This window comes from Spermophilus citellus, assembly GCF_964194105.1.
Source record: "Spermophilus citellus genome assembly, chromosome: 3".
Lineage (NCBI taxonomy): Eukaryota > Metazoa > Chordata > Mammalia > Rodentia > Sciuridae > Spermophilus > Spermophilus citellus.
This window is the reverse complement of record NC_138184.1, coordinates 117,964,994-117,986,212: the sequence shown is the minus strand read 5'-3', so window position 1 is coordinate 117,986,212 and position 21,219 is coordinate 117,964,994. Positions and strand designations below refer to the sequence as shown.

At 35.3% G+C, this 21,219-nt stretch overlaps 1 protein-coding gene across 2 annotated transcripts in view; it reads left to right on the top strand.

Annotated features, from left to right (window-relative positions):
• The window catches only part of LANCL2 (LanC like glutathione S-transferase 2), a 53,329-nt gene extending 33,225 nt beyond the window's left edge, over positions 1–20,104 (top strand). Inside the window, exons 6-10 of one of the 2 annotated variants that reach the window (XM_081287655.1) lie at positions 1,479–1,661; positions 9,667–9,843; positions 12,111–12,183; positions 15,373–15,471; positions 18,007–18,383. In XM_081287655.1, the coding sequence (XP_081143781.1) occupies positions 1,479–1,661; positions 9,667–9,843; positions 12,111–12,183; positions 15,373–15,467 (528 nt within the window). In that variant the 3' untranslated portion in view covers positions 15,468–15,471; positions 18,007–18,383. Of the gene's footprint in view, positions 1–1,478; positions 1,662–9,666; positions 9,844–12,110; positions 12,184–15,372 lie in introns of both variants that reach the window. The other variant, XM_081287654.1, reaches the window with a different exon arrangement.
• Positions 20,105–21,219: the final 1,115 nt, after the last annotated feature.

Sequence of the window (21,219 nt, the reverse complement as noted above, 5' to 3'; positions counted from 1 at the left end):
GTATGTTCCTTGTCTAAGCAGCAAGAAATATTTACATAGTTCAGTCTGTAAAGAGCACAGTGAATATGAATGTAACAAAAATTGGTGATGGAATAAAATTCTCTTGGGATGATTTGAAGAGGGAAATTATAATAATTTGCCTGCCACAGGAGAATCCCATAGATGAAGTCTAGAATTAGTAAGTCTACACTATGCAGGCATTTTTAGAAATATTCAGGAAATATGAAGATACAGCAAAAATACAAACAAAATCACAGTTGTATCCTGGGAAGAAACACTGAATGTTGCTTTTTGAAATAAACTTCCCAAACATTCTTTTGACATGTAAAACTATTTGATTACATTATCTGTGTAAACTTTTTTAAATTACTGGTTAGCCTTTTTGGAAATATATTGCATGACCTGTAGTTTGAAAAACAAAAATCTAATCTCTAAATATGTGTCAAGGAAAACACTTAAAGATTTTCTAATATGTAAATTAAATTAAAAACATAATAAAGTAGTTTTACTTATGTGAAATTTAGAAACATTAGTGATCCTTAAAATTATCTCTTTTCTTTGTGTTTAACAAAATTAACTTTTTGTTAAAGAAATGAGGTTTTCATTTTGTGTTATAGAAGAAAACATCATGTTGTAGATTTTCTTTGGCTTTAATAGAACAATAATAATAACAATTGTAAGTAGTATTTCACTTTACCATTATAATTTATATTACCTCTGGATACTTGGGAGGCTGAGACAGGAAGATGGCAAATTTGAAGTCAGCCTCAGCAGTTTAGCAAGATCCTCAGCAACTTAGTGAGATCCTGTTTCAAAACAAAAAAATAAAAGGGATTGGGGATATAGCTTAGTGGTAAAGTGTCCCTGGGTTTAATTCCAGTACCAAAATAATTAATAATAATAATAATAATATTAATAACAACAACAACAATAACCAGTACCAAAATGATTAGTAATAATGTAATAACAATTATATAATATTATATAATAATAAATATAACAATTTTTCTATAATAATATTATTATTATTTTGTTGTTGTTGTTATTTTTATTATTTGCCTGCAGTGACAAAGCCAGTTAATAAATTTGGGAGAATTGGGGTAAGAGCCACATGGGAAGAAATCAAGGATCAGTTTTTGGACAAAAAAAACATCTAAACAAAATCCTTCATAGTCCTGGATTCATGAGAGATTCAGCTTAGTCTTCTCCCTTGCTATATAATGACTTCAAGTTGACGATCCTAATGCATCAAAGTAAAAATAAAATATATCTTTTCTGACACTAATAAATTTTAGAGAGATTTTAAAAAGAGTTGAAATAAACAAAGGTCTGCCTAAGTATTTAAAACAAATAATTGAATTAATTCTAATTCTATATGTTCCTCAGTATTCCAGGTAATTTATGCTTTATTATATTAGCCATTGATACAAAGGTTAAAAAAAATTCAGAAAAGTTGTTTTGTTTTTGTTTCTTTAAAGCCTGCAGCAAAAGTGGACCAAGAAACCTTAATAGAAATGGTGAAGCCTAGTATCGATTATGTGCGCCACAAGAAATTTCGATCTGGGAATTATCCATCTTCATTAAGCAATGAAACAGATCGATTGGTCCACTGGTGCCATGGTGCCCCAGGTGTCATCCATATGCTCATGCAAGCATATAAGGTCAGTATTTCAGTTAGTTTCATAAGCTTCCACTGTACAGGATCCAGTTCTCACCAAGTTTCAGTTTGATTTTGGTAAGCCCATTCAACCGCACATGAAAAGCCATTTTGAATTAATATTTTTATAAAATAAATAGAAAATGTCTTTATTTCACTATTCACTGCTGCTGTGACCAGTACTGTGAGTGTGTTTGCATGTTTAACAGAGTTTACATTCATGTGTAAAAGAAATACATGACAAGACAGTAATGATTTTCATTCTAACGAGTGTTAGTATCCAAGAAAACAGTAGAAAGAATGAGAATCAGTTATTTTTTGTCTTCACATTATATTACACCCTTGCTTGCATAAGCATTTATTGCTGGATTATAATAATTATCATTCAAGGGCTTTTAAAATTGTTAACAAAATTATTCATAAGAAATAGGAGTGGCATTCAAGTTTTGTACCTCTGGGGTATTATGGGAAAATAGGCAGTGTCTTCACTGATTAATTTACTTTTATTTTAATACATCTTTATAATAATTGATGTTGGAGATTATTGCTCATTTAGCAACAAAAGTATACAAATATAACTACAATAATTGCTCTAGTCAATGCAATATTTTAATAAGTTCTTTTGTTTTGAAGAGATAGATAGAATTAATGGAGCAGAATTCACATTGCTAAATGAAAATAACAAAAACTGTTTACCTGAGTTCAATTTTATTTTCCCTTTATGACTAACTATAATAAATTCTTTAGAAAAAAAATTGTGGTAAGTTAACTTATGATATAGAATAGTTTCTCAGAATTCTTTTAGTTCTCTTTCAACAATAACACCCCAAATTTTTAAATAGTATAAAAAATATGAACATTCAGAAATGACTCAGTTATGGTATTTGTTGAGAACATAGATAATATTCTTCTGGAAGCTTTTTGGTTTTAGACTTTTACTCTTAAAAATCAGGAGAATTTAATGATTTATCTTAACATTATTCTAGCTTTAAAATTAAAACATAATTCTGTTCAAATCACTACCTCTTCTTATTTGTATGTTAGAGCAATTGTAACATCAGTGACATGATAATATATGTATTAATATTACAAAATTTTCAATAGTAAGATGTTAGCATAATATTGACAGTACAAACATGTATCCTTTATTATTCATATCAGATGTAAGATTACCAGAATTCAAAGTTTTTATTTTTAAAACTCCGTTTCCCCTTTCACTTTTAAGAGTATCAGCTTTTGTAGCCCAGTCCTCCTGGTGACTCCCTGCTGAGGGGCTGCTTTATTACTGAGTTATAAGAATTCTTCATATATTCCTGATTTTTTTGTAAGTTATATATTTTACAAATAGTCTCTCCCAGTCTGAGTTCTTCTAATCATTTTGTGTTAGTCAGCTTTGTGTCACTATGATCAAAATACCTGACAAGAACAACATAGAGAAGGAAAAGTTTATTTTAGGCTCATTGTTTCAGAGGTTCGGACCATGGTAGGCCAGACTCCATCTCTGTGGGCCTGAGGTGAAGCAGAGGCAGAACATCATGGTGGAAGGGAGTGGTGAAGGAAAGCAGCTCAACTCATAGCAGTCAGGAAACACAAAGGGGTATGGGGGAGGGAGTATGAGCTTGCCTGTGAGAAGGCCAAAGGATATAATCCCCAAGGGGATGCTGTAGTGTCCTACTTCCTCCAGCCCTGCCCTACCTGCCTACAATTAGGACCCAGTAGTTAATTCAGATTATTAATTCATCAAATGAATTAATCCACTGATGAGGATACAGCTCTTGTAATGTAATCATTTAACCTCTGAATATTCCTGCATTGCCTAGCATGAGATTTTTTGGGACGCCTCATGTCCAAAACATAATAATATTCTTTCTGGTATCTGTTGATTAATAGTGTTTTTAATTTCAGTAAATTTTATCACTCATTTATGGTAATTAATTTTGTGTGTCTTGTCCAAAAACCTGTCTACCCTCAAGTTATACAGATAATATTCTTCTGGAAGCTTTTTGGTTTTAGACTTTTACATTTAGGCCTATTTCAAATTTTGTTTATTATATTATGAAAGGAATGAGTTGCTTTATTTTGATCTTAAGGATTGTTCCTGCATTATTTGTTGAATATTCTGTGTTACAATTTCTCCCACTTGATTCATTTGGTGCCTTTATAAAAATACGGAATGACCTAAGAAGTATGGACTTCTTTTTATTTAAAATTTTATTTTGTTATTTTGACTTGTCTTTTTTATACTGTCTTATTATAATGCTGTTTTGCTTACTTTAGCTTTAAGTTTTGAGTCTGGTAACTTAAGACTTCTAATTTTGTTGTTCTTTTTCAAAACCAATTTTAATATTCTAGGTTCTTTTTAAACTCCTCTATAAATTTTAGAGTCAGCTTATCAACTTCTAAAAAAGAAGCCTATTAGTATTTTGAGTGAGAGTGCACTGAATCTAAAGATCAATTTAGACAGAAGTGTCATCTTCATAGTACTAAGTTTTCCTATCCACAAATATTTTGTATCTCTCCATTTATTTATATTTTATAGTGTTTTATAGTTTTTTTGATGTACAGGTCTTCCACATATTTTTTTAAACTTATTTCTAAGTATTTCATTTATTTACAATTTTTAACCATTCATTGCTTGTGTACAGAAATAGAATTGATTTTTGTATATTGACTTTATATTCTGTAAGCTTGCTAAATTCACATAGTAATTCTAGTAGCTTTCTGTAATTCCTCAAGACTATCTATGTAAACATAGACAGTTTTACTTCTTTCTTTCCAATTTATGCTTTTTTTCCCTTTATATATTGCATTGCGTAGGATCTATAATACAATATTAAATAGAAAGGATCCCAGCCATAGAGAAAAAATTAAATATTTCATCATCAAATATACTTAACTGTTTTTCATAAATGTTATTTATCAGATTGAGGATTTTTCTTTTATTACTGTTTATCATGAATGGATGTTGAATTTTCTCTTTTTTTCCCTTCAGTTATTCAAATGCTTCTATAGTTGTCCTCCATTTATTTTGTTACTGTAGTGGGTTTATGTTGACAGCTTTTTGAAAGTTAAGCCAATATGTGTTCTTATTGCAAACTTCAATTGAACATGATTTTTATCCTTTTTAATATGGTCAGATTTAGTTTACTAATATTTTGTTAAAGATTTTTATGTCTCTGTTAGTCTATAATTTTCTTTTCCTTTATTTTTTTTTTTATTTTTTTATTGGTTGTTCACAACATTACAAAGCTCTTGACATATCATATTTCATACATTAGATTGAAGTGGGTTATAAACCCCCAATTTTACCCCAAATGCAGATTGCAGAATCACATCGGTTACACATCCACAATTTTACATAATGCCCTATTAGTAATTGTTGTATTCTGCTACCTTTCCTATCCCCTACTATCCCCCCTCCCCTCCCCTCCCATCTTCTCTCTCTACCCCATCTACTGTAATTCATTTCTCTCCTTGTTTATTTTCCCATTCCCCTCACAACCTCTTATATGTAATTTTGTATAGCAATGAGGGTCTCCCTTCATTTCCATGCAATTTATTTTCTTTTCCTTTAACATTTTTGTTTGATTTTGATGTCTGATTACATAATCAATTATAAAGGGTTTCCTCCTTTTATATTCAGAAAAATTTTATATAAAATTCATATTCCATATATTTGTGGCATAATTTTTATTAGAAATTCAGTTTCTTTAATTGAATTCATTTTGTATCAGTTTTAATTTTTTCAATATATCTTCTCATTTACCTAAGTTGTGAAATTTACTGGCACAATGTTGTTCCTAAAAGTTCCTTATTATGTTTTTACTGTCTGTAGAGTCTGTAGTTATGCTTCTCTTTCATTCTTGATATCGATAATTTGTTTTCTCTTTCTCTATCTTTCCCTCTCCCCCCACTTCCCACTTCCCCTATCAGTTTTGTTAGTCTTTCAAACAAAAAACGTTTAACTCTGTTAATTTTCTTTGGGTTCTCTTTTTTACCTCATTTTGCTTTTCTTCTCTTTCCTTTAAAACTTCCACCTGATATTAATTTTCTCTTCTTTTTTAAATTTTTAAAAAATAGAACCTTAGGTCATTGATTTTTATACCTTTCCTATTTTCCCCTGAATACAGCATTTAAAACTTTACATTTCCATTTAAGCAGTGCTTTAGCTTCATCTCTGAATTTTTTTTCTTTTTTTTTTAGTTTGAAGTATTTTCCAGTTACCTATGATTTCTCTTCTGGTCCATGGATTATTTAGAAGTACATTATATATTTTCAGAGAGTTGAAATTTGTCTAGATATTTTATTTTATTGTTATTTTATTCCATGGTTGTCAGATAACATATTTAAGTCTTTTAAATTTTATTTACACTCATTTTATAACTCAGTATTTAGTCTGTCTTGATGAATGATGTATCCGGCACTTTGATCAGAGTGTATATTCTTTAGTTACTCGGCATAATTTTCTTCAAATGTTAATTAGGTTAGATAATTGAAGGTTTTATTCAGTTATTTTGTGTCAGGGGTCTACATACTTTCTGTAAAGACTTGGATAATACATGTTTTAGTCTTGGGGTCCATACCATCTCTTGTGCAATTACTCAATGCTCTCAGTAGAGCACAAGAGCAGGCATAGATATATAGATGAATGATCATGACTATGTTCCCAGTAAACTTTATTTACAGAATCAGATCATATGGGCTTATAGTTTGATAACCCCTGTTCTATGGCCTTTTAGATATGTTTAGTCAATTTTTTTTTCTCTCAGTTATGGCGAGGAGGACTGCAACAATCTTTAAATTTGTCAGTTTTTGCTTCATGTATTTTGAGACTCTCTTATTAGACATATACAAATTTATGATACTAATATATTCCTAATGAATTGGCTCTTTTATCAATATAAAATATCCCCTTTGTCTCTGATAATATTCTGTCTTAAGTCTGCTTTGCCTAATATTAATATAGTCATTCCAGAATTTTATAACTACTGTTTGCATGATATATATTTTTGTTTTCAACCTATGGATTTATATCTAGTCTAAATATCTCAGCCTTTTATTTGTAATGTTTAGTTCATGTATGTTTAATGTAATTATTCATATAGTTAGATTTAGCTCTGACATTTTATTTTTCATGGAGCTAAGATATATTTGCTGAATATTTTTTAGAATTCCATTTTAGTTTCTCTGTTGACTCTTTAACTATCTATTTGAACATTTTTAATTTTAGTGGTTGCTATAGGGATTTCAGGTATATCCTTAATATTTCACACTCTGTGTAGAATAATATATCACTTCACATAGGATGTAATAACTGGTAAGCTTATAGTTCTATTTACTCCCTTTCTTTACACTGTGCCATATATACTACACCTACAAATGTTATAAACCCCAGTATAATTTAAAATTATAAATTTTAAGTTATAGAACAAATTATATTTTTTATTTAAATATTTCCTAAGTATTTAAAAGAAATTAAGGTAGTTTTGGTATTTATTCACATATATTTTTAGTGTATTGCATACTTTTCTACAGGTTCAGATTTGTGTTTCCTTTCGCCTATAGACCTTGCTTTAGCATTTCTTGTAGTCCAGGTTTGATGACAACAAATTGATTTTCATTTATCTTAGACTTGTCTTTATTTCACCTTCATTTCCTTTGCATCCTTTAAGATATTTTTAATCATTATCTAAAACTGTTATCTCTGTTTGCAACATTAGAGTCATCTCAGAGTTAATCAATTTTGTAATGTAAGCAAACAGGACCAGAGAAGTCACATGACTTGCTCAAGATCACAACATTAGTAGATATAGAAGAATGACTCTTAAGTCTCCTGACTCCAGATCCCTTATGATTTCTTATGCATTGCTGTCTCATTTATCCTGACACATCTCAAAAATCTACCATCAGGAAAAAGAATATGGCTAAGTCAGTGGATTTTCCCATCTAATTATGATTGCTACAATGTAAAGATCATGAATCTGTGATTAAATCTGGGAGCTTATTTTCTATAATACTTAATTTTTCAAATGTCTCATTATTAAAAGTTGCTTTTCACATAGAGAATCATCAGAGTATATGATGGGGGCAGGGAAACTAAAAGTGTAGGTAGCATTATGGGCCTTCCATAGCATCCTCAGTCCTACCAATACAGCAGGACAGTGAAGAACACCTAACTGATTTCTCCTTCAATCTTCACATGCCGCTAGCAACCACTAGAAAGAGATTTAGGGTTTCTTTACACACATGATTTCAAGACATAGCCTCTTAGTGTCTTTTCAGCTGTTAGCTTTGACCTAGTATTTCTTTAAAATAGGTTAAGGTGTTTCATTTTACAGTTAATTCTCAAGGGATTTAAGATGCAGCTAACAATGTAAAGTAGTCATGCTGGCAGGATAACAGAAAAAATAATGGTTAATTAAAGATAGGAAGTAGTTAGTACATGCTATGTGCCAGGTGCTGTTCTAAGAGCTTCTTGTACATTATCTCTTTTTAATTCTCACAACAAGCCTTTGAAGTGAAAAACTGTTGGTGGAACTGAAAATTAGGGCAACCACTCTGGAAAGTACTGTGGAGATTCCTCAGAAACACTAAGAACGGAACCACCATTTGATCCAGTTATTTCACTCCTTGTTATATGTCTAAAGGAGTTAAATTCAGCATACTATATTGACACAGACACATCAATGTTTATAGCAGCATAATTCACAATAGCTAAGCTATGGAACCAACCTAGGTACCTATCTACAGATGAATGGATAAAGAAACTGTGGCTTACATACACAATGGAATATTACTCAGCCATAAAAAATGACTTTGTGATATTTGCTGGTAAATGGATGAATCTGGAGACTATCATGCTAAGTGGATAAAGCCAGTGTCCCTAAACCAAAGGTCATATGTTCTCCTATTATGTGGATACTAACCCACATTAAGAAAGGCAGACAATAGAAGTTCATTGGATTAGACAAAGGGGAATGAAGGGAAGATGGATAGGAATAGGAAAGACAATGGAATAAATCTGACATAACTTTCCTATGTACATATATGAATACACCACAATGAATCTCCACATCATGTATAACCACGAGACTGGGATCCTAATTAGAATAAGATATATTCCATGTTTGTATATCAAAATAGATTCTACTGTCATGTGTAACTAAAAAGAACAAATAAAAATAAGGAAAGGTTATCTTTTTACAGAAAACTAAGACATAATGATTAAGTGACTTGTCCAAATTGAAAGATGACAGAAGTAGGATTCAGAGTCAGACAGTCTGACCCCAGAACCTGCCTTTCAGTTGCCATCATGGTGAAGAAATGGAGTCTTGCTTTTGATTCTGGCAGCCTAATTTTGGAAACATTTAATTCCCTTCATGATTAGAAGTGCCTTTCCCTGCCTACAGCCTCAGAGCTCTTCTCGGCCTAGTGCCAGTACTCATTAGTCATTAGTAGATGGATCCTGTATGCCACCATAAGTAGATCATGTCTAATGGCCTTCATGTCTTTCATTGTCCAAACTCATTTGTACTTAAATGGCATGAGTTCATAAGCTGTTGAAATTATTAACAGACTCTGAGAAAAGGACCAGGGAAGCAATAAATGAAAAATAAGAAAAGAGAGAAGAAAATTTATAAGGGAGTCTGGGGAGTAAAAACAAACAGCTTCTTCTGTTAGTCATTTGCCTTCACTGTGCCTGTTTGTCTCTGCAGCTGTCCATACTTTAATAACTAATTTTTTGGTAACTTTAATAACTAATTTTTAAGCTTAATTTTAGGATTACTTATGCCAAACTACAAAAGAGGAGGCCAAGAAGAATAGGCTGATTGGGACTGTAAGAAATGATGCACTGTTAGTGCTATTGGTTTTTTGTTTATTTGTTTTTACCCTAGTGCCATTTCTGTTTTCCTAACATTGTGTAATTTTCTAACCAGGAAGGAAAAGGATTTTTCTAACTCTTCATTGAGACCATCTTATTAACACTGTTTTGGTTTTTCACTGCCCAGGTTTTTAAGGAGGAGAAATACCTGAAAGAGGCCATGGAGTGTAGTGATGTGATTTGGCAGCGAGGTTTGCTCCGAAAGGGATACGGGATTTGCCATGGGACCTCTGGGAATGGCTATTCTTTTCTGTCTCTTTACCACGTCACAAAGGATAAAAAGTATCTCTACCGAGCTTGCAAGGTGAGTACATCTGAACACCCCAGAACTTGTACAAAGTCCCTAAACAGTTCTTTTTCTCCTTTTAACCTGTTTTTCCCACCTTACACATGTTTACTAAAACTTAATTTGCTTTCTACCTTCCAAATCTGCTTCATTTTTTGATCACAAGGGAAAACCCCTGGTTTCTTCTGGCAAAGTTTTGTCCCTGGCCTCCCTATACTGTGGTGTACTTGTCTATAAGACAGGAATAACACATGTAAATGACCTCTGAAGAACAGGAGTTTTGGAGTGACACTACTTGGTTAGAATTACCATCTATACTGTGTTTATTTGTTATAAAACTGTGTGATTTTATGAATTTGAGCACATTTCTTCAAGCTTCCTTTTCAAATAAATATTTGCTAGTATATTCATTATTATACACATTTCATACTCTGTAGTAATATGCTCATAGAATAGAGGTCGGAAGAAAATGTTTACCATGAGCCTTGATAGATGGAGTCCTTTTGGTTGATATATTCTTTATACTTTTTGATCAATGAACATCTGTTACAATTATAGTCATTTTCTTAATTGAAATAGAATATACCTCTTGTTGGTGCCTCTGAGTAAACACACACAGAGGATTGTGGATACTGTAGAAGCATATTCAGAGGTTAGGGCCCAAACTGGGTGTAGGAGTTCAGAAAAAAAAACATCCAGACTAGTACCTACAGAACAGCTAGAAGTTCAGCAAAGAGGTATGAGGTAAGGTATTAAAAAGAGAAGAAACTGCTCTGGAGTTGTGAAGCACACTGGGGAACGTGTGAAGTTTGTGGTAGCTGGAGCTTGGAGTGGGGAGGCCAGAACAGGAGAGACAGAGGTATAAAGCAGCTAGGTCCTGCAGGCTGCATCAGCCTTGATAATTATAATTGTAGATGTTTAGGTAAATATGGGGACTTTGAAGACTTTAGTAGGATTAAGATACAGCTGGTTCTTCAATGATGAAGTCTCAGGTGGACCAGGAGCCAGGTGGCTAAGGGGTGGGATACATTCCTGATAGGGAGAATAACTTGTATAAAACTGCCAAGGCACAAAATAGCTCTGTGTATTCTGGAAACTCTGAGCACTTCAGTGTTGTGGGATGTCATAGGAAGAGTGGTTAGTAAGAGATAAAGTCAGGCGGGCAGAGGCAAAAGAAAATAAGTCTGTTAGCAGTTTTCAACCTCAGTAACACCTGACATCACAGGGCCCACTCTAGACCAATTAAGTGAGAGAGTGTGTCACTAATAGTTTAAAGCCTCTGCAGGTGATTTTAATAATCAGCTGGCATTGAGTACTGATTTGAAAGATGGGGGTCCATTTTGAGACTCTTCTTTTAGAAAGATGACTTTAGTTCCATTCGGAAGGATGAGGCAGAGGTTGTGTTTCCACACATTAATGCAAGAAAAATACTGAGTTATACAACAAGGCATTGTCTATGATAGAATGCAGAGTTTAGGATGTAGAACAGAATTTAGTGCCATCTTTTTTTTTCTTTAGGGTGGAGGGGATGGAAATACCTGAGTGTTTTCCTATTGTCTAAGAAAACCAGGTAGATGCTGATCAAACAAGGGAAAAGAGGAAGCATATTTGGTAAATACAAAACAGAAAGAGTGTTATTAAACGTGCTAAATTTGATATTAATTGTTACCTTAAGAAAATAAAATGGAAGTTTATTATAATATAGAAAAATCCCATTGAAGAGGTTTGAGAACTCAATATTTCTCAAAAGGAAAGCACTGACAAAGCTAAGGGATGAGGCATTTTCAAGGTGGAACTGTCAAACAATGGTGCATAAGAAAGTGGAGGAAGAGGAAGCGGAGATAAGAAAAGTGAGAGTGTAGATTATGTTTAACAAGAGTGTGACTGAGAATGGCCCTGGCCAGGGCTGAAGCTGCTGCCACAGGAGATCACCAGGGGGAGCCAGCAGCTGATTCTGCAGGCAGCTTCCAAGCCAGGTTTTTTAATTCAGAGCAAGTGTTTGGAGTTACTTTGGAAATGACAACTGGGTGGGCAGCAGCAGATGCCTAGAAAGGACAGACAATGGATGAGGTAGATACCACCTTGCAGATGAAAAAAACAGGTGAAGAGAGGTGCATAACATAACTTGCCAGGACTCAGCCCTCAGAGAGGAAGTAGCACTGTTGTCCAGTCCTGAGCCTTTGCTCCAAAACACTGTCGGTTCTGGTGAATTCATTGTAGTATCTCATTTATTGCCTTTCACCAAATGAAAATTCTGTTCTTAAAAAGAAATGCTTTCTTTTTAGTTTGCAGAGTGGTGTCTAGATTATGGAGCGCATGGATGCCGCATTCCTGATAGACCCTATTCCCTGTTTGAAGGTAGGAGAGTGAACAAGCAAAAAAAAAAAAACTGTAGATTTAAGCATCTGGGTGAGTGAAATTGATCTCCATGTCTCTGGGGATTAGCAGTAGTATATTTGATCTTACATGAGTAAAAATTCCAAAATTAAAATAGCAGTAAACAGATTAATTGATGCCTGAAAATGATATTGAGTATGTCTTTATGTTGCCTTCTTTTTGTTGTGAATATCATCCAAGTGTTTGTAGATCTGTGAAGTATATGCAGACAAAGTATGGAAGTGATTATCTAGTGATATGGATACAGTATGGAAGGCTTGCTACTGCTCAGTAGGAGAGATAAGCATCTGGGTGATACCTCTTGCATTTCATTTGTAATATTGTAATATTAATGTGCTCACAGGAAGCTTGAATAGTTAAAAATAAATAAATTTATTTTATATAAACTTAAATATTTATATTATATATTATATATTTAGATTATATGTATATATAAATTATATAAGGAAGTATTAATAATTAATTGGAAGTATTAGTAATTAGTAATACTAGTGATTGGGAAAAAAAATAAATATTGAAGAACGTTCAGGAAATGAGCAATAACAGGCCATCAGTAAAAGCAACAAAAATTATCAGTCTGCTCTGGGCACAACAGAATGTAACTTAAGGAAAAAAAATAGCAGTCTTACAGAGGGACTTAACTTCTTTTTTTATATTTATGTGTGTATTAACTTATAAGCCACAAAAATCAAAGGACAAAGACTAAAAGGTCAGTTGAGATAAATTCATAATAAAGTAACCTTTAATTACTTTAGAGCCACATCTTATACTTATCCCAAAGTAAACTTCAGAACTAATAAAATGATTTCTACTGAAGGACATTTGGGCTTTTCCCTGGCTTCCCGACAAGTTTTTTTTAGAAGAAAGGGTTCCAGAAGCTAGTCTTATATAATAAGAATTTTACATCTGTATTCATGAAGGGTGTTAATTTCTAGTTTTCCTATTTTTCACTGTCTTTATCTTATTTTGGTAGCAGGGTAATCCTGATCTAATGAACTGTCCTGAGAACTCTCCTCTCTTCTGTTTTCTGGGACAGGCTTTGTATTTATTGGTGGAAAAATTAGTATAAATCAAATTTTAATGTTTGGTAGACTTCTCTAGTGAACATTTCTAGGTCTGGAAATTTCTTTTTCCAAGATTTTAAAATAATTTCAATTTCTTTAATAGTTATAGGGCTGTTTCCTTTTTCTGTTTCATATTGGGTACGTTGTAGGAGTTTCCTGCTTTTGAGAAATTGGCCCATTTTATCTATGATGTCAAGTTTTTATGTGTTGAAGCTATTGGTAGTATTCCTTTATTGTTTTATTTGATGTCTAAATCACCTCCAGTGATATATGTTATTTTATTCTGACCTTGGTGATACTTTTAATCACATAATAGAAATATGAACAAAAATAGAATATTTGTCAGATCTTTTGGGGAATATGATCTTTTTAATATTCAAAAATAACATAGAGGGCTGGGTTTGTGGCTCAGTGGTAGAGCACTTGCCTAGCACATGCAAGGCACATCATATAGAAAGAATATTTCTCAATGAGACTTTTCCTTATGTCATAAAAATGTGGTATATTTTCATCAGATATAATATAGTTAGAACCTGAACTCTAAATGGAGGTCATTCAGGTTTAGAAATTCAAGATTAAAATAGCAACTTCAAAGCCCTAGTGAGTCAAAATTGTTCAATGTAAAATCCCCTGATGTCTGGGAAGTTAACTCCCTGCCTTGGGTCTTTCCAGTGCCTGCCAGACACAAATAGTGGTAGGTGTTAACGAAACTCTTGTCAAATGGACCAAGAAATAGTTATATTGAATGTCTATGTTGCATGTCAGGCAGAGGAGCTACTAGGATGCTGGGGTTGCTGACACCTACGACCCCTCATGAGGGAGCATACTCCTGCTAATGTGCTTCATCCAGTGAATGTGGCACCCTACCCTTTAAAACCAGAAAATGGGTCATTGCAGCATGGCCTTCTCTAGGGTCCTCCCAAAGGTGTCAAGTATTCCTGTTTACTTCTAATAGGTTCCTATATAGGTTACTAGTTTTTTAATTTTTAAAATGAACTTCTGGAACCTTTTCTTCAAGCAAAACTTGTAAGGGAGGCTATAAACAACTGAAATGTCCTCCAGTAGGAAAACAGGGAAACAATCTATAATGTACTACTCAGCAATAGGAAGAAACCAACTACTGACATACACATGAACAAAATGGAGAACCCAGACACAGAAGGCTGTATTGTGATTTATGTGAAGTTCCAAAATGGGCAAAATTCATCTGTGGTGATTGCTTCTGTGGGATGTAGTGGGGATGGACTACAGATGGACACCGGGGACTGCTTGGGAGTTATAATATTCCAGATCTTGACAGGGTTTGTTTTACACAAGTGTGTGCATTTGTCAAAACTCGTGAGGAAATATGCTTAAGATTTGTGTTTGGTTTTATGTGATTTTTATGGCAAAAGAAAACTTAAGCAAACAAATCCTGTAGGAAAGGTATCGTTCTGATTGGAGTGGGAGACAGAGGCCTTGAGACTTTCAGAAGCTCCTGTCAGGGAAGTGTGAAACCTGAGGTTTAATTACTATATTGATATGGAATGGGGATTTTGACCAAAGCAAATAATGCTTGTTTGAAAATTACTGTCTTAAAACCTAAAGAAGATGTAAAGTACAACTGTTTTTTTGACTTAAAATATAAAAGCTCTGAGAGGGGAAAATTTTATGTATTGAAATATAATTGACAACATCTGTAACTTTTATATGTGTGTGTGTGTGTGTGTGTGTGTGTGTGTGTGTGTGTGTGTATGGTGCTAGAGATGGAACCCAGGGCGTCATGCATGCTGGGCACGCACTCTGCCACTGAGCTACACCTCCAGCTTAGCATCTGTATCTCTTTGGTAGTGATTCTGTAGTATTATAGACATAAGATGAAAGCTCATGAGCCAGTTGTAAAAAAAACTTAAGAGTGAAGAATAGTTGCTGGGTATTAATATAAGGATTTAATTTTCTTCTTTTTTTTAATGAAATCATCTTTGAAGTCCCCAGTACTTTTTCTCATATCCTTAGAGCCCCCAGTAGAGGAAAAAATTGAAGGTTACTTTGTTGCAGATATAACCTTCATGACTATTTGTAAAAAGATCCACATTTTGCTTTACAGGCATGGCTGGCGCTATTCACTTTCTCTCTGACATCCTGGTACCAGAGACATCACGATTTCCAGCATTTGAACTTGGCTGTTCACAAAGAAATTAAAAAGGTGCAAAGACAACTAAAATACATGTTGGACCAAAAGCCACCAGATTGCATAGTGCCTGATATAGAACTACCTGTAACTCCTGAAAGAGAAGAAGATGAAAAAAAAAACACCTTCACAGGCACCCTTCTGTTGCAAAGACCCTCAAGTTAGAGCATGAGTAACAGAAACCATCCCATCAACATTTTGTAACAGTGTCCCCTCATTGTGTAAAATATGAAGTCTTCACCTTCAGGTTCCCTGTGGTGTTTGCATGTTTCTTGGTGTTTGTTGTCTGAAGGTGTAAATTGTTCTAAATGGAAAGCCCTTCTCTCCACATGAGCTCAGAGATGAGCATGCATGAGCGTATGGGGACAGCCATACCTTTCTGTATATAACATAAAAAGTGGAGTGTCATCTCTGTTGACAGATAGGGGAGCAGTCAGGTGATGTCTCTCTTATGTATCAGAAAGATAATATAACCAGGTATGGTGGTACATGCCTGTAATCTCAGTGGCTAGGGAGGCGGAGGCAGGAGGATCATGAGTTCAAAGCCAGCCTTAGCAAAAGTGAGGCCCTAAGCAACTCAGTGAGACCCTGTCTCTAAATAAAACACAAAATAGGGCTGGGGATGTGACTCAGTAGTCGAGGGCCCTGAGTTCAATCCCCGGTACCAAAAAAAAAGAAAAAAGAAAGATAATCTAGAGTGATATCCCACTGACCGTCAGCATTTTCCCTGGGTATTTTCAGAAGACTATGAGAGAAAGACCACTCCAAAACCTAAACAGAAACAGAGGACAATAGGGCATTTGTTGGGAACTTTTTTTTTTTTTTTGGGGGGGGGGAGTATACAGTTGACTACTGTTTATTCTTTGTGTTTTGTGCTCACTTCAGTGTTTCTAAGAAACCCCAGGAAGTGCATTAGAGCTGCCAGTCTAGCAAGGCAGAGATTTCAGGAACTTTGCCTAAAGTTCAAAAGCTCTTTGCAATTCAAGCAGCTAGTGCCCTGAGGAATGTATTTCATAATACCAAGAGTAAACTTAATGACCACATTGTAAGTAGTAATGACTGAGTGTTGGCAATTCTAGAACATGTACCCAGATGTATATTATTAAAATAGACCCCACCTTGGGCTAGGGATGTTGCTCATAATAGAGCATTTGCCTAGCATGTGCAAGGCCTTGGGTTCAATCCTCAGTATCACAAAAATAAAAACAAACAGACCCCACTTCAGTTTTATCAATATGATAACTTATTGGTTATGTGGATACAATTCCAGATGGGTGATAAACAAGAAGATCCTCAGCTGGACCAATGTCCCTGCAACCAAACGTATTTCAAAAATTTAGTTTAAGTGATCAAAAGTGTAAATTTGGGATGAATATATTCCTTTTTGTACACTTTTGGGTAGTTAAAAGTACTAGTCTGCATTTATGCATATGGGGAACAACATAAGGTTCTAGACAAGAAAATTATGGTATTATCCAGATGACTATTTTTTTTTAAAAAGGGGGCATTAATTTGGATTAGTATATCATTAGTAATTCTATTGTGTAGATTTCCGTTTTTAGAAGGGCGTTTGTCATCATGGTACAAGAGGTCTAGGATTTTCCAAGTAATTCTCATTAGGCTAGGTAAGACATTGTCACAAAAGACAAGATAGGACTCTGGAATGGTCTAGTCCTTGTCTACAGGGGACTGTCTAAATATTAGCCCAAGTTTCCACTCCTTTTATAAAGGATAAATAATAATATCAATTTAGAAGATAAGTCTCCTTCATGCTTATGCAGTTTTTAGGGCATTGCTGAGCCTTATTTGAGAGTCTGGTGCCCTAAACATGTGACCTTCAGTTTCTAAATGATGCCTAGTAACTGTCTTCATTGAAGACGCTCTTGCTTCTAAGTCATTATTATTTTTGTTCATGTTAGGGTGATGACTTGCATGGGCATAAGTCTTCATAATTATGCTTAAACTGGGTCTCTCCAGGAAGTCATTACCTAAAGGCAGGATATGCCACCATGAACAAGCCAACGGGAACTGTTTTGTAGAAGGCCCCACATAATATTCAATCTCTTCCAAACAACAAGGTTCCCATCTTCCCTATCCACTTCATAGAAGAATAATATACAACCCAGCTTACCAATGAGGCCCTGCCTGTCTTGTTTCTCAAGGGAAACAATTGGGGCTTCCAGGAATTCCCTGGGGCTCTCTAGTACAGCTTTTTGCAAGGAGGAGTCAGCCAGTAGAATCTCTAGTCCAGCAGAGATCAGGGATCTCTAGTCCAGCAGCAGCAAGGGTGACTCTTAATTATCAGGATGCTGGATGTGTTCACGTATGCGCATGTTCAAAAAATACTTACTAGTCTTTCTAATTAACACACTAAGGGAAAGAAAGTATTCATGGGATAAGTGGAAATATTATTTAAAGATTTTTCTAAGCCAGCTGGGTTGACACCTTCCACTAGATATTAACAGATGTACAGTTCTTTGATTCTATGTTAACGTACTTCTCATGTCTGTTACATGGGCTGCTGTGTGATCTCACCGTCATGAAAAGCAGAGAGAAATGGCACATACTTCACAGGACAGGATTCACAGACATCAGTTTAATAATTACGAGTTTGAAATCAGATTTCAGAACATCTCATTCATTTCTTGTATTTTTTTGTGTCCACAACTGTGTTCTCCAAATGTACCTAAATTTAAAAATATGTACATGCACAATACCATTTCAGAATCTGAAGGAAAAAAGCTAAAGTCCACAAAAAGTATTTGAGGTTCTTTGGTTTTATTAGTAAAAGACAGTTTCGTGTGATAACTTGTGGAATCTTCATTTCTTTCCATTCTGTCTGTGAGAGTAACATGGCTGAGATGCACGGGTAATTCTGAAGATTTGATTTTTTTAAAATATTTTTTTAGTTGTAGATGGACATAATATCTTTATTTATTTGTGTTCATGTTGTGCTGAGGATTGAACCCAGTGCCTCACACATGCAAGGCAAGTGCTTTTAACAGTAAGCTACAACCCCAGCCCTGAAGATTTGATTTTTTATGTGAATGTGGTGGTTACCCATGATGTTATATTTAATGGGCCTCTATACATGCACTTTTTAAAAAAATTTCAACAAGACCTTCTGAAACTTGGATAATAAGAAGAACAATCACAAATGTTGAACTTCAATTATGTGACAGACCCTTTATCTTCTCAACATCATGGGGAGATGGGCAATATTATTGTTACCTTCTTAAAAAATGAGAAAATGCTGAACTCTCCCGGAGTCTCACACCTACTTCATGGAACAGTCAGGGTTCAGAAGAGTCTTGCCAGTGGTCCTAGCAATTCTAAGCTGCACTCAATACTCTTCCCCCACATGCCGGATGCAGAGGTAAGCCAATGAAACTCAAGAGGCTCTGGGACCTGGCCATATGCATACAACTAGAAAATGGAAGGCAGGGCTGACCCATGCAAGGATTCTCTCTATGTCCTCATCATTTCCATTTCCCTACAACCTGCTCTGCAGGGAGGAACTCTACAACCATTTGTTATAATTGGAACCACCTTTAACTTAGGCTGTTTCACATCCATTGTTTCATTTGCTAAATCAAAAAAGAAAATTATTTAAGTTTAAAGTTCAGCTTCTCAAAAAAACATCTTTAAAAACTGTCCCCTCTTCACCCCAGGCTCCTTGCTGCAGCTTGTAGGGAATCCACCTTTCATGAACCTCTACATTTGGCAAGAGCCTGCATGTGTAGTAGGGATGGGGACTTAGATGATCTTCAGGAAGCTATGAGCCCACTGAATGATATATAAAATTTTATGTCTTTGTCTGAAAGAAGGTTACTAGTTTTCATCAGAGCCTCAAAGTGGTTTGTGACCAGAAAAGGTACAGGTGTCAGGTTGTGGGTTAAAGAATGTATATTGGCAAGCTGGGCCTCAAAGCAGGGAGCCATAGATGCTGTGGGAGATAAGCATGGCAGAGGAATCTGAAATCAGATACCATGCTCATTTAGGAAGACCCCAAAATACACAGTGAAAGATGTCACCTGCAGGTCTCAATTTTCCATAGCAGATTTTCTTGATGAGAGCAGGTGTCAATTCCAATTTGACTCAACTGTTGGTGCCTATCATTTACCTGCTCAGCCACTGTTTCAGACTGCATAACTGGCCATCAGGCTTCTGGAAGGCTGTGTTCTATTCATTGCCTATTCTGTTCAGGCAGTCACTGGGGACATGCTTTGGGGTTTATATTTTGTCCCTGGTGAGTGGAGCTTGCTCTCTATCCTGCTTTCTTGTTGCCATGTCCTGAGCTGCTTTCCTGGGACACACTCTTTTACCATGATTTTCTGCCTCACCATGGCTCAGAGCAAAGTAATTTGCCTTCTATGGACTGAAATCTCTGTAATTGAGACAAATAAACTTTTCCTCTTCTAATTGTTCTTTTAAAGTCTTTCAGAGATGAAAAAACTGATTAAAACACCATTTTACTGCTAGGCTAGTGAAGTGTAAGTAAAAAGTGGGGGCTTTTGATGCTTGTGTTGACCTCTGAGCTCGACCACTTACTGTGAACCTAAGCCATTTCCTAAGGCTTGGTTTTGTTTCTATAAAATCAAGACAATTGCTGGGCATGGTGACACATGCCTATAACCCCAGCAACTAGAGGCTAAGGCAGGAGGGTCACAAGTTCAAAACCAGCCTCAGCAACTTATTAGTGAGATCTCTGTCTTAAAAAATAATTTAAAAAGGGGGGCTAGGGATGTAGCTCGGTGGTTAAGCACTCCTGGGTTTATTCTCCAGTACTCCAATAAAAAGTCAAGACAAAGAGAATCTGCTATATTCAGTTGCCAAAAGAAGTAATATGAAAAAGGGGGGGGGAGGGTATCTAGCACGTGTAAGTGCTCCATAATAGGGAGCTGAAAGTGTTGATGTATTATAACTTTTATGTGGAGAAACAGGCTCACTTGCCTAAAGAGTACAATGAAAACCCCTATCTGTCCAGCATCAAAATCCTATACTTGGGCTGAAGTTGTAGCTCAGTGCAAGAACATGTGCTCAGCAATGTACGAGGCCCTGCGTTCAATCTTCAGGACAAATAAATGACTAAATCCCTTGTATCACCACAAGCCTTCTTCACTGCTCTGCTTGTCAGGCACAGCTGTTGGCCAGCTGTATTGTGCATGCACATTGTGTGGGTGGGGATGTGTGGGTAGGGAGTAAGATTCTCACTGACCCAAAGCATTTCAAAGGGAAAAATGCCACAGAAACAAGGATATCCATGTTCAATTTTAGGTGTGCTCAAAATTTGAGAGCTCAGAGGCTGAATTGTCAGCTCCTTTGGCCTTTTCTGTGTTGAGTTCCTTAGGAAATCTCCCTGGTTCTGTGCCACCTCCCACCCTTAACCCACAACTGTCCAAGATAATGTTGTGGCTCATAGGACCAGTTATCAGATAAAGTGCAGGTCACATAGGATCTTAGCCTACCCTTCAAAGTATTGCCCATAGGAGGATAAAACATGTACCAAACAGCATAACATACATTCACCCATAATCAAAGATTTTATTTTTTAATAGTTCCAAGAACCAACAAGGCCATCTTTGCAAATCATTTTCCAGTGGAGACTGTAGTGAAGTTATCAAATACTTCACTCTAAGCTTCTAGAAACAACCATGGGGCACAGTGGTACACACCCATAATCCCAGTGACTTGAGAGGCTGAGGCAGGAGGATCACGAGTTCAAAGCCAGCCTCAGTGAAAACAAGGCGCTAAGCAACTCAG